The sequence below is a fragment of the Anabrus simplex genome, chromosome 6 (genome assembly GCF_040414725.1).
Source record: "Anabrus simplex isolate iqAnaSimp1 chromosome 6, ASM4041472v1, whole genome shotgun sequence".
Lineage (NCBI taxonomy): Eukaryota > Metazoa > Arthropoda > Insecta > Orthoptera > Tettigoniidae > Anabrus > Anabrus simplex.
The window spans coordinates 92,468,912-92,486,142 of NC_090270.1; the positions used below are offsets into that span (position 1 = coordinate 92,468,912).

The 17,231-nt window shown below is 36.7% G+C and overlaps 1 protein-coding gene across 10 annotated transcripts in view; it reads right to left on the reverse strand.

The window, feature by feature from the left end:
- The window catches only part of trol (terribly reduced optic lobes), a 918,151-nt gene that overhangs the window by 487,090 nt on the left and 413,830 nt on the right, over nucleotides 1–17,231 (reverse strand). For 9 of the 10 annotated variants that reach the window (XM_067149795.2, XM_067149794.2, XM_067149791.2 and 6 more), the window contains 2 exons: nucleotides 12,860–12,970; nucleotides 4,100–4,234 (listed from right to left, as the gene is read on the reverse strand). In XM_067149795.2, coding sequence (XP_067005896.2) covers nucleotides 4,100–4,234; nucleotides 12,860–12,970 — 246 coding nt within the window. The remainder of the gene's footprint in view (nucleotides 1–4,099; nucleotides 4,235–12,859; nucleotides 12,971–17,231) is intronic. The other variant, XM_067149796.2, reaches the window with a different exon arrangement.

Genomic DNA, 17,231 nt, shown 5'->3' on the forward strand with positions numbered 1-17,231 from the left:
CACAGAACAATTACAAAAACCTTTTCCACTGTGGCTTATAAAATAACAACAGTGTATTAAAAGGTGTGAAAAATACAAAACAACAAATATGAAAATATTTGCACTGGGACCCTTAAAAATATTGGTCACACTTTTTCTAAAACAAATATGTTTAACTGTTAACTAAAGCCTTATGTTTTGGACCAGTGGGTTACTAAACATTCTTTTCTGGTCACACTCTTCGAACATGAATTACTAGGAGGTTGCACTCACCCATGTACGAGAGAATGACTTTGGCTGCCAACTTGAATAAGACAATAACTCGGTAATTCCTGATATTGATTCAGACAGACTTAAGTTGAAGGTGCGAGTTTAAATATTTGCGTCAAATTTAAGCATCTACATCGTAGGTGCTGAAAGTCTTCGATTTTAATTTTGTCTTCATTAGCAAAGACCTTGTCTTTGATAGGCTTAAACAAATTCATGACTTTTTCCATATTAATAACTGGACTATCACAAGACAAATATGCACCACGCTACTCAACTTATAATGATTATGTTCCTAAACTGTATGTAGGCTATCACAGGATAAATATTCACTACCCTTCACTGTACAACTCAACACAGAATAAATTACCGGAGTTCTGACTGGAAGGCAAAATACGAGTACAAACAGGTTCACTACATTATTCAGCAATCCAACAGCTAACCGACAAGCAAAGCTGAACTACTCTGAGGTTAACAGCTTGCTCCCTGAAGGTGCAATTTACTTTCTGAAGTTCAGGAATTCAAGGTCCTTTTCTTATATCACTTAACTTTCCCCGATCTGCCTCCTGTGGCAAGGCTCCTATCTGTGTTAGAATTCACATTTTGTTCACAAGGGATGATAAAGAACATTTTCAGGGCTGGGAAAAATGTAATCGTACTGAGCGGTAGTAGCATTGATTCGAAAGGCAATAAAGGAAGTATTTTTATATACCACAGATTTAATATGATGGAAATTGGGATTTTGAATTTACGATGAGCTAAAAGAGAGAACGCCTTGATGAGAAATGCAATAATGAGGTTTCACTGTATCTAAATATTACATTTTCCTATTCCTTTCTTCTCTAACTTTCAGGTTTTCACAGCTCTTTCAATATTAGTATTAATAATACTTGGTAATACTTGTTTATATTATTAGCTACAAATGATTACTGAAGAGAGGTTTCAAAGAGCTTTCAAAGATAAATTGATAAATTTATAAATAAATTGAGACAAATGACTGAAGATACTCCAGATTTTGAGCTATGAATCTCTCTAACAGTACCTAGATCTCTGTCCATAGATATTATCTCTAATAGTACAAATATTTTTTGTAATTTCACTATCAATTAAATTATTGGAATATACCGGGTCTTTATTTAAAGTTGTACAGTGATCTCACAACACGTAACTGCAGTAGCGGAATAATCTGAGGCCTCGGGCTGGAAGCTGAGTGTAGAGATGTAATATTTATATATCAGATTGATAAATGAAGTCACATTGGGTATGAGTTTAGTATTCTTGCTAGCGCTGTAGTGTTTATATGTTTACTTGGTGATGTAGTTTCTGTGTGAATGTTTTTAGTTTAGAGTTGAGTAAAAAGTGTGCTGTGATAAGTATTCTTCTGTCAAGAAGTGTCAGTTTCAATTCATTCAGAGATTTCTAAACAGGTATATGGTGTATAATGCAATGAATAATTTCTGCACTACCGGGTCTGTTCTTAACAAAAGGAAAACAGGAGACAAACTGTGTAAACAGAAGAAAATCTTGATGAAATAGGAGCTCTCTTGGAAAGAAGACTCTCTCTGTCATATATTGCTGTACAAGCTACTGCATCATTTTCTTTTGCTAGAAAAGCAACTGTACTTCAAAAGCGAAACCATACAAACTGAAAGTTGTACAAAATTTACAGAAGTTTTGTGACTTTTTTTTACAGTCTGTTCATGAAGGCTATGTTGATCCAAAATGATTGTTCTTTAGTTAGGGAGGTTCTAAACCTGTTTGTTAGCTGAGGGATATTTCTTTGAGCATTACCTTTAAGGTCCGGCAAGTTCCACCAGAACAAGCTTTCTATGACTGTTATTTGACGCTAACTAGCATGCAGATACAGTGTACATTTCACCAGTCAGTAATCGATTGTCAATGCGGCAACTTGTCGTAGCTCAAGTAGTGCTGCTGCATAGTTATAAAATCAAGACCCTTTGCAATATGGAACTTAAATTTTATACTCCAATCTGTAACATGCCACTTCATTAAAAGGAAGAAAATTTTACTTACTGGTATTAAAAAAACAGCTTAAACAATACAAACATATATTTCTGCCAATGAAAATGGGATATAGAGAAAAGATTAACTACCATAACCAAGAAAGGTTTCCCAAGAGAAGTAGTACAGACTTGTTAAATACTCCACCAATGATCCCTTATCAACTTTGTTTAAATACAATTAATTAAAGTGTGTTACGGAAGAGGTTTTAGGGTCATCTATGCCAACTATAAACTACTTAGAACCACCAGCCATTTAACATTAATCCCACTATATATTATTAAATTAATGTTTGGCAATTAAAACATTTATTTTTTATAAGTACAAATAAAATTATTTAACATTTAATTATTTTAGTATTTCTTTTTATTTAATTCTTGATATTACAGTATTTAAATCCCTCTGAGGATGCTCTCCATCAGTTTCACTGGATTTTTATTCTATAAACATATTCCTATTTGATCAAACAATTCTTTTTGTTTTAGACAGTTGTAAACATGGTGGAAGCAAGAAAATATTATGTGAAATGAGAAAGAAAGCACAATAAACAACATAATGCCCAGCTGAATGACATTAATGAAGTATTATTATTATTATTATTATTATTATTGATTCCTTGAAAATTAGACAATACATTCTGATACAGAGATAATTCGAACAAGGTTTTCTGCTGTTGAACTTGGTGCTTTGCTCCACCTTCAAAAATCTAAGAAGTAAGATAAAAAGCTTTGTCCAGTGGAGCATTATCCAGAAACGAGCCCAAAACACTGGCAGCATTTCCTCATTGGATAGTAATTCCTGTCCGCTGCCTCAGGAATTCCATTGAAAAAGGGTCTCCAGTAATTCCAAATAATTCTTTGACAATATCTGAAATAAGATTTTTAACCTCTTGGCACTATATCCCCACGATTTCAACTGTGAATGCCAAGAAGATGTAGTTGTCCATCATTGGTCTGTATATCAAACTTTTATTGCACACAGCCAATTCCACAGCACAACCAGCAGCCTGGCAAGTGTGAGGCAAACGAATGATACTAAAGTATCGACACACATGGCGTACCATGGGAGAGATCTGCCTTTGTTCCATGGGACTAAAGTCACACCATCAGGGCATTTTCTGTCTGTACACCTAATGCCACTTGACTCCAGGACAGAAAGGATATCAATAAAAGCTCTTTTGGTGATGTCATTAATATATATATATGCCAGCGAGCTGTAGGGAAGTGTATTGTCACTGACCCACAGGAATTAACCAGCCACAGCTGAACTCTCCTGACTCAGCTGGGAATCAAACCCAGAACTCTGTGGCCATAAGTCCAGAACACTGACCCATTCTGCCACAGAATCAGCTAATGGAGATGTACGTTTTTGGGCAAGAAAGAAGGTAAAATTCTCATTCAGTCCTAAGATTTTTCATTCTTTCTCAATATTTTTTCAGTCACCAATAACTACACTGCACCTGAGTGCAATAGATTGTCCATAGACTTTAAGAATATATTTCTATAAAGCAGCAATAGCAATAATAGAACATACTACTTAACTAATAAGCATGATGAAAAGCTAGGAAAGGATTATTTCAGCAGATTTTAAATCAAATAGGAATCTTGATTCATGAATAAAATATCACAGTGAAACTCCATTTTACAGGACATAAAAGAACTAAACAGAATAGAAAAGATGTTCTAAACAGCTAACTACGAGAGACTTAGAAACATAAAACGGAAGGTATAAACATGGAACAATAACACCTAAATAGACTACGAAGACATAAAGTGGACGAATTATTCCCAAATTTTTGTTTTGGTTAACGAAAGAGAGACATACAACTTACGACATTTTATTTCGTCTGAGTAATCACCGGGAGGACAATCATATTTATCATTGCACCAGAGGCTTCTTAGAATGCATGTTCCAGACTCGCATCGAAACTCGTCTTCTGTACAGTTTTGCACTGTCGGAGGTAGTACTGTATATGTGTAAACAGCATTAGTCAATATAAACATTTAATAATGCATTGCCAGCACCATCAGAAGTGGATGCCACCAAACAAGACACACATACACACATTCACTCATAGCTGAATCCCTTTCTTCCCATTACAGTATATTTCTCATTGTTGAAAAAGAATAATTGAACACATGAAAGAAAATTACTTTTACTTAGTAACATATTTAATCTTTTCTATAAATACATTTTTACATGTGGCTACAAAATTATCTTTGGCAGTAGTAGCAGTGTCAGCTTGTTTTAAGCATTTGTGCTTTCATTACAGTCTTGAATAAGGTGGACAGAAGAAAGAGGGTAGGGTATGGCGGAATTTATTTCTCCACATGAAAAGTAAGGAGAATTACAAGAGCAATAACTCTTACTTTGTCAGGATGAAGAATTGCTCTTTTAGATCCACAAAATATGGAATTTTAAACACATTTACATTTCTTCGTGTGTCATTCACTTCGTATTAGCATACCAAAGATAAAAACATCTAAAACTGTCCACTGAAGGAAGATTATTTCATAATTTGGCAAAGATATTTTTGTACAGATTTTCAGATACTTTTTTGAGGAATATGCAAATTGAAAGAGGGCAGACAGGAGATTTACCATTCAGTGACATGTAGGTCACAACAGATATGTAGCATCCAAAAATCAGTGGATTGCATAATATCTTAATAATGGTGGCATATAGGTATGCAGTCATTTTGATTGTAAGGACTGTATTTCCTTTTACAAAGTGCTTTACGTCGCACCGTCCCAGATAGGTCTCATGGCGACGAAGGAATAGGAAAGACGTAGGAGTGGGAAGAAAGTGGCTGTGGCCGTAATTAACCTACAGCCCTAGCATTTGCCTGATGTGAAAATGGGAAACAATGGGAAACAATCTTCAGGGCTGCCATCAGTGGGGTTCGAACCTACTATCTCCCAGATGCAAGCTCACAGCTGCACGCCCCTAACCAGATGGCCAACTCGCCTGTTGAACTGTATTTTTTTTTTAAAGGACTGAAATAACCTTCTCTGAGGCCGATGACCTTAATGTTAGGCCCCTTAAAACAACAAGCATCATCATCAAATAATCTTCTCTGGGGTGTTTCTGTATTTATTATTATTATTATTATTATTATTATTATTATTATTATTATTATTATTATTATTATTATTATTATTATTATTATTATTATTATTTGATGATGCTTATTAATTGTATTCACTCCATTAAGAGTTGAAGTTAATGAGGACAATGCTCATACTTACTATTTTGGGTAAATATATAGTTTCCTTCATATTTTTGTATCACTTTTTGCTATTTTCAAGTAATTTTTAGTTCATTTTTCAGCATTTACTAGGTTTAAAATCCAGGCCATGTTTATGGCATATAAATAATGAACAATATGTTTCCTAAACAGTGGAAAGATGTTGACATTCCGTATTCTTCTTTCCTCTTATTTCCTGTTTTATTGAGCTCCCATAATCAAAACCAAAACAAGCTGTCACTGCAGAGTGTATTTCATTTTAAAATCAAGTAAATAGTATGGGGTATTAATATTCACTGTATTGAAATACATCTCATTTTACCGTACTTGTAAAGGAGACACAATTACATGATAAAATCTTGTATGCCACCGACTAATAAACACAAAATTTGATTAAATATTTTCTTCACAATACAAGGGAACATAGCCTAATTGTATTAATAAAAGCACTCTTCTTCTGAATAGTATTGCTATGTAGTATTCCAATGTATTACACTAAAATACAGAGTGGCCTACCAAACTTTTACACCTCAAATATCTCCAAACTAGTTGATGATAGTGATAGGCACATGAAAGAATGTATAATACAGGGTTATTACAAATGATTCAAGCGATGTCATAAATTCACTTCAGCTCCATGAATTGACATATGGTCACAAAACTCTAACAGTCATGTAGAAAACCCTAAAAAGTTTTGGTCTGCTGAAATTGCACTTCAGATTTCGGCCACGAGAGCGCAGCAGCAGAGAGCAGTGCGCAGTGAGACAAGATGGCGACAGGAGCCGAGAAAGTGTTTGTTGCGCTTGAAATGCACTCACATTAGTCTGTCATAACAGTGCAACAACACTTCAGGACGAAGTACCACAAAGATCCACCAACTGGTAACTCCATTCGGTGAGGTATGTGCGGTTTAAAGTTTCAGGATGCCTCTGTAAGGGAAAATCAACGGGTCGGCCTGCAGTGACTGAAGAAACAGTCGATCCGCGTGTGAGCAAGTTACACACATAGCCCACAGAAGTCGACGGAGAGAGCAAGCAGAGGGCTTTTCATTTTTCGCCATTGTAAAGTGAACATACCATAGCCGACCGTTTCGAAAATCTTACGGAAATAACTAAAGCAGAAGCCTTACCGCTTACAATTGCTACAAGCCCTGACTCCCGATGACAAAGTCAAATGCCTAGAATTTTCGGCGCGATTGCAACAGTGTATGGAAGAGGATGAGTTTAGTATGAAACATGTATTCAGTGATGAAGCAATATTTTTTGTTAATGGTGCAGTGAACAGACACAATGTGCAAATCTGGAGAGGTAGAGAATCCTCAAGCTATCGTGTAGCACATTCAAAATTCACCGGAAGTTAATGTGTTTTGTGCAGTCTCACGGTTTTTCTTCTGCAAAAAACCCTTACAGGATACGTGTATCTGGACATGCTGGAAAATCAGCTCATGGTGCAACTGGAAGACAGTGCGGACTTCATCTTCCAATGGGATGGTGCTCCACCCCACTTCCATGGTGATGCTCGTCAATTCTTAAACAGGAGATTGCCAAACCGATGGATTGGTCGTGGTGGAGCTGATGATCAGCAATTCATGTCATGGCCGTTACGCTCTCTTGACCTAACCCCATGCGATTTCTTTGTGTGGGGTTACGTGAAAAACTCTGTGTTTACACCTCCTCTCCCAACAGACCTGCCAGAACTGTGAGCTCGCATCAACTGTGCTTTCGAATCCATTGACAGGGACATGCTGTGCCGAGTGTGGGACGAACTTTATTATAGGCTTGATGTCTGCAGAATCACTAAAGGGGCATATATCAAACATTTATAAATGTCAAAAAAAAACTATGTGTGTGCAAAGCCTTGCGACAATATGTCAAATAACAAAGTTTTAGTCGAGGTTTGGAATGGCTCAAATCATTTGTAATAACCCTGTATATGTTTCATGCTTAATTGACCACCATCACAGTGATACATGTTACTTTAAAAAAAGTGGAATTGTATCCATTTCAGCAGATTACATACTTGAGCGTAGGTTCTTTGGCTGAATGGTCAGCATAATGGCCTTTGGTTTAGAGGGTCGCGGGTCCATTCCTGGCGGGGTCGGGGATCTTAACTCTATATAGCTAATTCCTCTAGCTCAGGAGTTTGGATGTTTGAGTTTATTTTAATACGCATCTTAATTTGCATACAACACTTCATGCCACAGAAACATACAATATATCCCTGCACTTAGGGTTGATACCAGGAAAGCCACCCGTCTTTAAAACTGGGCTAAATCCGTACAAATGTGCCAACCCCAGGTAAATGGGAAATTATATTTCTATTTTTTTCTCCAATTTGATTTATGTGATGATGGGATAGGAAAAGGCTAGGAAAGGGAAGGAATTGGCTGTGGCCTTAATTACGGTACAGCCCCAGCATATGCCTGGTGTGAAAATGGGAAACCATGGAAAACCATCTTCAGGGCTGCCCATAATGGGTTTTGAACCCACTATCTCCTGAATGCAGGCTCACAGCTGTGAGACCCCTAACTTCATGGCAAACTTGCTGAGTGTAATTGGAAAAAGACCAGGAGGAAGAAGGCATAGTTGATTGTAGGTAGCCACTTTCAGGGATGCTTTTATTTCCACATCTACAACTAGTGAAAAGGAGTGTTGAAGTGTGCACATATCCAAACATGGCACTGTCAGAGAGAGAAAAAAAAAAGAGAAGATAATAATAGCATTAACAATTATAAATTTCCAGTTTCTGATGTTTTTAAATTCTAATGAAATTGTATTCTGGATCTAAATGGTCACTCATTAGAGGACGGACAATTAATTATTCCTTTAATAAATCTATCTCTCTCTATCTGTAAGTCAAGCAGACTAGGGCTAAGGTCTCCGAAAACTACAGAAGTAGTTAACCTAACCAAAACTAACCCCATGGCACTACAGCCCTGAAGGGCCTTGGCCTACCAAGCAACTGGTGCTCAGTCTGAAGGCCTGCAGATTATGAGGGGTCGTGTGGTCAGCAGACGAATCCTCTTGGCCATTATTCTTGGCTTTTTAGACTGAGGTAAAAGTAGTTGGTGGATTGTAAAATCAATAACATTATTATTATTATTATTATTATTATTATTATTATTATTTGGGCTAAGCATGACACATACGACATGTTGATGTCATTTACAAACCACCTCTGATGCATCACCAGGTGTTCAATGTTCAGAATGTTGGCACCACATTTGAAAACGTGCAAACTAACTTGGTATTGCCTTCTTCTTATTATTCATCTTCTTTTTCTTCACAAATTATTGGGGCCACCACTCTTATGTGGACCTGATCCAGTTCTACAGCTGAAAGCCCTTCCCGACACCAATCCTCTGTGGAGGGATGTATTCACTATTGCCTGTTTCTGCGAGTATTATGGTCTGTTGTACATAAATGAAGAGAAGTGTATTGAGATGAACACAAACATCTGGTCCCTAAACCACAGGAATTAACCATAAGCAGTCAAAATCTGCAGCATAGCTGGGAATCAAATTCTGTGACATTTGATTCCAAGACCAGTACAATGACCATTCAACCAAGGAGCCAGATTATCGTGGTATCACTGTCTCTGTGTTTATTAAAATATGGGACATATATTGTACATTCTTTCATGTGTCCCTTATTGATATTCACATAGGTAAAAACTGCCTATTCCTATCTTAAACTAGTTAGAAGACAACCGAGGTGAAATATATCAGTAGGCCACCCTATATAGAGAATTTTTCATAATGTGTTTAAAATGTATTGAACGTAATAGACATGCAACAATTTATTACGTTACATGTTATAAACTCAGTCATGATTCCATCTTGCTAGTAAGGGTTTCAATAAGCAGAGAAGCTTCCCATTTATCACACATTCAAATGCATTCAAACAGAAAAAAATCATGCACAAAATAAAAGAAATAATTATCAATAAAACAAACACATGCACAATAAAAAGAGAAAAGAAACCACAAAAAATCAAAATGCAAAGTGGTTGTTCCAAAAGACAATAATCCTCAATTAGTAGTCCATGAAATACAATCCAGGCAGCTGAACTTCCACTTTAAGAAAGCAGAAATATTAATTAAACATAAAATAAAACTTTTAAACATTTCACTATACCTAGCTGAAATCAAATGAAACGACATTCATGTAGTTATTAACATAATAAATGAACTTTAATAATTATTTAGTGTATCTAAAATGAAACATCTGTGGAGAATAAAAATATTTATGTGCACAAAATGTTGGTATTTCTCTTCTGATACTGTTTAAAATATCAGTTTTGTATTGAACAGCGACAGGTTCTCACCTTTTCCTGAAAGAAGAACGGGGTTAGTAAGAATAAGGCTGTTTCTCTTGAGTGAAAACTGGATATGTAATATATCTCATTTGAGGAGTAAAGACTTTCCTGTTAACATCAGTCAGCCTGAAGACAGATGGCTCAGTGTTTTTAAGTGTGCTTATTAAACCCTCTGAGGCAATAATAGATTTGTGCCAACAACATATTTGACTTACTTGAAACAACCTAAATTTTCCATTTAATTTTTGTTGACTTTTTGTTTTAAGTTTTGTTGTTACTAACTGAATACTGGAATTCTTTGTTTGCTATTTTTGTTATAGCATGTTTACATTTCATTGTGCATACCTCTACCTCTGTAGTGTTAACAATTAGCGCTATTAACTGCCATCCCCGGAGGACCAAGTACAATTCCTCGTAATGCCAGAAAGTAAAGATGGCAGGAGACTGGTATGTGAGTAAAAAGGTACAATGCAGCTCAAATTCATTGGGAGTGTGCCTGAAAACAGCTGCACCATCTTGGGCAAAGACACAAATTTACTTTAATGTGTGTACTATGACAGAATAAACTGTTTAAATCCTATATTATACTAAATGAGAGAGGATTATATTTTTAAACGATAACATTGGACTGAACTCTATAAGCAGTTCCCCAGAATGGAAATTTTGAGAAAATGGCTGAAAAATTCCTTGGATTCTAAAGATCCATGGAAAATAGTATTTTTTTTATGATGGTTGATTTTCCTACATATTTTTGTAATTTTCTTGTATTCTCCAAGTAATTCCTAGGTCATCCCCTACCCACCATGAGGTAGCTGGCATAGTTCCAAGGCCTTCCGCTATGTATGCTGTGGGAGCTGGTATCATTATTACTAGCACTATAGCAGGAAAATCACCTATCTCATACAGTAGCATGATGGGCGTGAGAGTCTGAAGTTACTATGAGATTGGCCTGATGGCTTGGTTGTTACGAACTTACAGAGTTACCTTCGCTACATGTATGTCCACCCCTTATGGCTAGTCCACACCAAAGTTAAGAAAACTAAGTTAATAAACAATGTTAACTAGAACATTTCTCAACATAGTTAATAAAATTTTGTTAACAAACTTTTTCAATATCGTGTCCACACCAGAAAAGCTGTTTGTGAGGTTCTGAAGCATAGAGTCAGGAAGAAGAAAACAGATGCAAAGTGTGGCAAAGAAAAATATTGGAAAGGCGTTTAGAATTAAGTTTGGAGAGAGCAATTATGTCAGAATTTTTCATTCAGGATGCAGCAGGCCTTCAAAATTTTCTTGAGAATGACCCCACATGACTTTCAGTTCTTGGGCTTCAAATGGCAAGAAATTATACAGATTATCAGAAAGCCGGTTTGACTAATGACAGGATATTCATTTTTATAGATATAACTTTAAGATTCCTAGCAAGTGGTGACTCGGACATTTCACTTTTATATTTGCCTAGAGTATCAAAACAAGCAATTTCAGTTCTGGTGCCTGAGATGTGTGAAGCTTTGTACAACAATCTCAAGGAATTGGCAAAGGTACAAAATTAGGAAAATCTTCATTTAACCTAGTTAGGATAGTATTATTTTGATGATATAATAGTGATAATGAAAGGTTAGGTTATTCAGCAAGAAGCAAAGCTGGAAATGAAACTACATTAGAACACAGCTAAAAGAATATCATACAGAATTAAAAATACTGAATATTAGAACTTTCACTTGCGATTTGACAGCCAATTTTTAGAAGAAATTCCATGCTCCGAATTTGCGTGCTCTAACTGCGTCCTTGCGCATGTGCGAACCAAAGTGTTTACAAAACATGACGAGTTAATGAAAAGTTTCATTCACAAAAGTTAAAGAAGTTGTGTTCATCAACATACTCTAAAAGTAAACAAACACACTATTTTGTTTATTAACAGTCAAAAATGTTCATGAACATTGCTGGTTAACAGTGTTTATTAACAAAGTTAATGAAAACATCTTGGTGTGGATGTACCTTTAGTCCTGTTCCTTGGAACAGGGTGGGGATATGTAAAAAAACCACATATCAATATACTGGAACATGTCATAGGGAATGTCACCATAAAAATAGCCAAACCTACAGAGACTCATGTAAGAGAAATTGAACCCAGAGTGTTCCAACAGCACCAACTGGATCGCAAAGATCAATTGCATTTTCACTCCTGTACCTTGCAACGTCTACAGGTTCAGAAATGTACTTGGAATGGCTAGCGTTCAAAAAACATTACAGTTTTAAAATCGAAGTAATTTCTCAACAACATGTGCGATGACAGTGTTCAATATCTCATTGCAAAGAGGAAGGACTAATGTATCTAGCACCAAGTATCTGACCTCAGTGTGACGTCATCAGATTATGCAATAGCACCGCCATCTTGAGGTACTAAATTCAACATGTCGTGTTGCCAACAATGAGTGAAACTCTGGACTCTGTCACGGTAGCACGTCGTGTGAGGTGTTGCTTGATTCATCTCACTGGTTAAGTTCTACAGGTATACGGATAAAATCAAATCAAACAGAGAACATTTGAGAAAATTGTGGTGTGAAGAAGTGAACAATAGTTCTTTCTTTCATGAAATGTCCCAATATACCTGGTATATAGACAATAAATGATCAAAATGATTAAAAACGCATTCAAGAGTATAGAGCGGCTCATAAGAAATCCTCACTTTTACTGAACAAGTCAAGTTCCCCATACTTTGTTTTCATTTCAGATCTTCAGGCTTTGCAGGTCAACCCCAACCTTATGTGTAATTCTTTCCCCATACACTTTAAGTTAAAATACAGTATGCAAACAGAACAGCTGGTTTTATATACTTTATATAACTATACTCTCCATCTGTTCATGATTTTAAAAACTGAAAATTTATGGCAGATTTGATATATCTGCACTCAATTACACAAACACAATGAGATATACATTACAATAATAAAATAAAATTCAAACATTTTGTTAAGACCAGAAACCACTAATAATTCTCCAGTATTTAAATACTGCAAACTGTACTCACCACATCCCTCTTCATCTGAGTTATCTACTCTGCAGTCCTGGACACCATTGCACCGTAGCCTTCTTGATATACAAGAACCATCATTGCACTGCCACTCGTCAGATAAGCATACTGTACACAAACACAATAATTTCAGGCTGTGATTCAATTTCAGTGGTCAATAAATAAGCTTATTACATATACTGAATCATAATTATTCATTCTTAAAAGAATTCATGAATAATATCATAAAGGTGGATTAGTGTTATTTTACTGTTACTATTCCCAGTTTAGCCATAAATACTGTTACAAACTTTTGGCACATACTGTAGAACTGGCTTGGCAGGTAAAGAACTACCAGTGTGCACATATTAACCTTGAACCATTGTTAACTTGTCTGTGAAAGAGGAAGCATATCTACCTCCAGGTTTCAACATGGAATGGGGTGATTATGAAAATCGTGTTGCAGTAATAGCATTACATAAAGTTGGAAAATCTCCAAGTGACATTTTCAAGGCGCTGCAAAAGTTGAAAATCAGTCGTATGTTTGTGTACCGGACCATTGAGTGATTCACTCGAACTGGGACTGTAAAGGATCGTCCGAGGGAGGGTCGCCCACGCAGTGTCAGGACTCCAGCAGCAAAAAAGGCAGTGGCAGCTCGTATTCGGAGAAATGCGGTGCGGAAGCAGGCTATCATGGCCCGTGAAATGAACATTTCAAAAAGGTCAATGTCAAGGCTTCTGTCAGAGGACCTTGGACTATCGCTGACAAACAGGACATTACCTTGACGCACGCCTAAAGAAACTGAGAGTGCTTAAATGTCGACGTCTCCTACAGCGTTACCACAAAATGGTCAATAAAACATCCTCCTCACCGATGAAAGGTATTCGCTATTGAAGAATCTTTCAATGTGCAAAACGGCAGGGTTTATGCATCATCATCTCGGGAAGCCATTAAAAGGCTCCGAAAGTTCAGAGGCCTATCAACCCTCTTCTGTGATGGTGTGGTGGGGGGGTGGGGGGTGAGTTATTCTGGTACCACTCAGCTGCATTTCTGCAAAAAGGGTGTTAAAACCAGCACCAGAGTGTACGAAAGCACCGTTTTGGAGCCTATTGTGAAGGACTTAAGTGGCACATTGTTTCAAAATCAATCCTGGACTTTCCAGCAGGATTCTGTTCCAGCCCACAAGGCTAGGTCAACTTAAGGGCGACTTCAGCGTCATGTCCCCGACTTCATTTCAACTGAATATTGGCCCAGTACCAGTCCGGATCTGAACCCTTTGGACTACCGACTGTGGTCACTGCTTGAGAGCATCGCCTGCAAGAAGAGACACCCCACCATTGGAAGTTTAAAGCGTTCCTTATTGTCAGCAGTGGCAGATTTCCTCCTGGATATCCTCCGTTCTGCCATAGACGAGTGGCCACAAAGACTCAGAGCCTGTATGAGTGCCAAAGATGACCATTTTGAAAGCTGATTGGTGATTTGTGTAAAGAATGCCTGTAACAACAACATACTAATAACAAATTAAAATACTTCTCATGATATTTGCATTTTTCACTTTTTAAGTTGTAACAGTATTTATGGCTAGACTAGGTATTATAATATTGTACAATAAATTGAACTATTTAACTAGAATAAAAGTGAACATAATTTAAGAAGCTTGGAGAATGCTGAGAAACAGATCAGGATCCTAACAAAGGTAAGACAATACAGAAGGGACTTCAGAATAAGAACTGTATATGGGATGCAAAGGAAATACAGGACACTAGGCAGAACATAACCCAAACTAAGTGATGCACATATTCATTGCCAAGATAGGCAGTTAATGTGCTACAGCTATAGAGCCAAGCACTGCATTCGAGGGATGAGTAGTTTCAAACCCACTGTTGGCTATATTGAGAATGGTTTTCTGTGGTTTCCCATTTTCATTTCCAGGCAAATGCCGGGACAGTTCCTATTTATAGGTCACAGCCGATTCATTCCACCTCCTTACCCAATTTCATTCACCATCATTGAACTTCATTAGCTCCTCAACTAAGGTTGGCATCAGGAAGGGCATTTGGCCATAAAAAGATGCCATATAAATTCATCGCACCTCATCTCCGACCCCATATTAGGAAAATGGGGCTAAGAGATAGACACACAGAGTGCACTCTTCTAACAAAAACTAGAAAACATTTTGTCGGGTAATGACAAAAGCAATGCCTCCACATTATCCTGGTTGTATTCTTAAATGTAAATTGGTGGTTCTGGTAATTAATACATCAAAGAGGGAACCTTGCCCAAGTTGCATGCAAATTCTATGTAGCCACTGTATCCTTACCTAATACACATACCTCACAATTCTTCCCAAATTTTTGAACTCCTGCTACATTATGGTAGGCCTACACATAGTTCATTTCCCATTTTCCCCAGTTCCGTGACTGTGATTCTGATCTCTACCAGAAACATCCAGTCCCCAAGCCAAAGGAATTAACCATTTATGATTAAAATATCCTGGCTGGCTGGGAATCGGAACTGGAGCCCGAAAGGAAAAAAACGCTGATCACTGAGCCATGGTGCTGGACAGGAGGGTCATGACTCTGAATATATTTGAGGTGGCTACCACCATCTGATATCCCTACTCTCAAGACCAGTTATTAGATCACTCAGAGTTCACATACTAGGACATGACAATAGGAACCCATAAAAAGACATAAAAAGTAAAAGAAAAAAATACAGTACTTGAAAATAAATACATGGTCATACACACACAAGAAAACAATTTCCCTTTCAAAAAAAAATGAATGTATTATTCTAAAATTGTACATCCTATAAATATGTATACAACCATTATTATTAATAATTGAAAGTTTGTTAGGCAACATAAAAAAGAAGAAGAAAATGAAAGAGTATTAAGATGACATACGACAGTCCTGTTCATCACTACCATCCGCGCAGTCATTGTTGCCGTCACAAAGAGATGGAATAGGAATGCAGCTTCTGTCCTTGCAAGTGAAACTTCCTATTTCACATCCTGACCCAGCTGCTTGCACAGAAAAACAAAAGCAGTAGCAGAGAAAGAAGATGGTTAGTAAATGCATGCATAAGAGCAAAGCCTTGCTAGATGCTGAACCACACACGGAAAAGCTCAAATGTTATTCAATAATTAAGTACCATTATTGGTATATGTATTATTTGCTAATGGCCAAACACCAGTACTCGAGTGACTAGATGAAAAAATGAAACATTTTAATGATTTTTTTTTTGTATCCTCAAGGAAAGCTAAAACTGAAGTAATGTTACAGTGTGGAATATTTATCACCATCATTATTGAAGGGCTTAGGCTCTTTAAAAGGTTGGATAATTCTAGCTTTAAAAACAATACCACCGACTAAATGTGTGGTGATGTGTTGATTATTGTTTTACGAGAAGTACAACTGGGCAACCATCCTCAAATGTATGCCTAATCATAAAATAATTCTCAATTTGTACCTTTACACTGGAGTTAAGAGACTCCAGGGATTTGTTTCACCTGAATACGAAATAATGTCAACAATTTTTTTTATATACTAGTGTCGAATGCATTATCAAGGTTGAAATAAATTGGTTCACAATAATTCCATTAATTTACAAGACCCAAGTTTTACAGTCATTGATTAATAATGACACTGGAGGCAAGAACTATGCAACAATATTTTAAAGTCTACAACACACATAAGCAAATATACAGAAATATATATGAAGCATTAGAAACTTATCATTATACACATAAAATTAACTTGTGCTCATTGGTGATGTCTTCTTCACTTTCTGTATCCTCCGTGCCTTATCATCATTGATCCCAATAAGATGACCAATACTGTAACATATTTGGGTTAGAACTTTCCTCACTGGGATTGTAACCAAATGATTTTTGGCAAAAGAGATTATTAACTCTGTAATTGATCTGTAAGGAAAGGTCTATTCTGTTACACCTAACTTAGTCCAGGTGGCCTTTTGACTATTGGCAACCCATTTTTGAAAGTGTGACCAGTTCACCATAAACATAGCACTAAAATCTTTTTGACATCTTATCCCATCTAGAGAGTTCCTTTAGAACAGTGCTTTCCAAACATTTTCCATGGAAATATGTTTCTGAACTTTAAAATTACATGTGGCACACTACTCCTCAAATTATTTGTTTATTGTATGGCTTTTAGTGTCGGGAGTGTCTGAGAATATGTTCGGCTTGCCTGGGGCAGGTCTTTCTATTTGACACCTATAGGCGACATTCGTGTCTGGATGTGGTATGACGATGATGGTTATGTAAGGAGAGAAAGTATCCCACATATCAACAGGCTACTTACGTACCCTTCATAAAATGATTAAAATAAACACACAGATTTCCAGTATTATTTACATTTTATATGA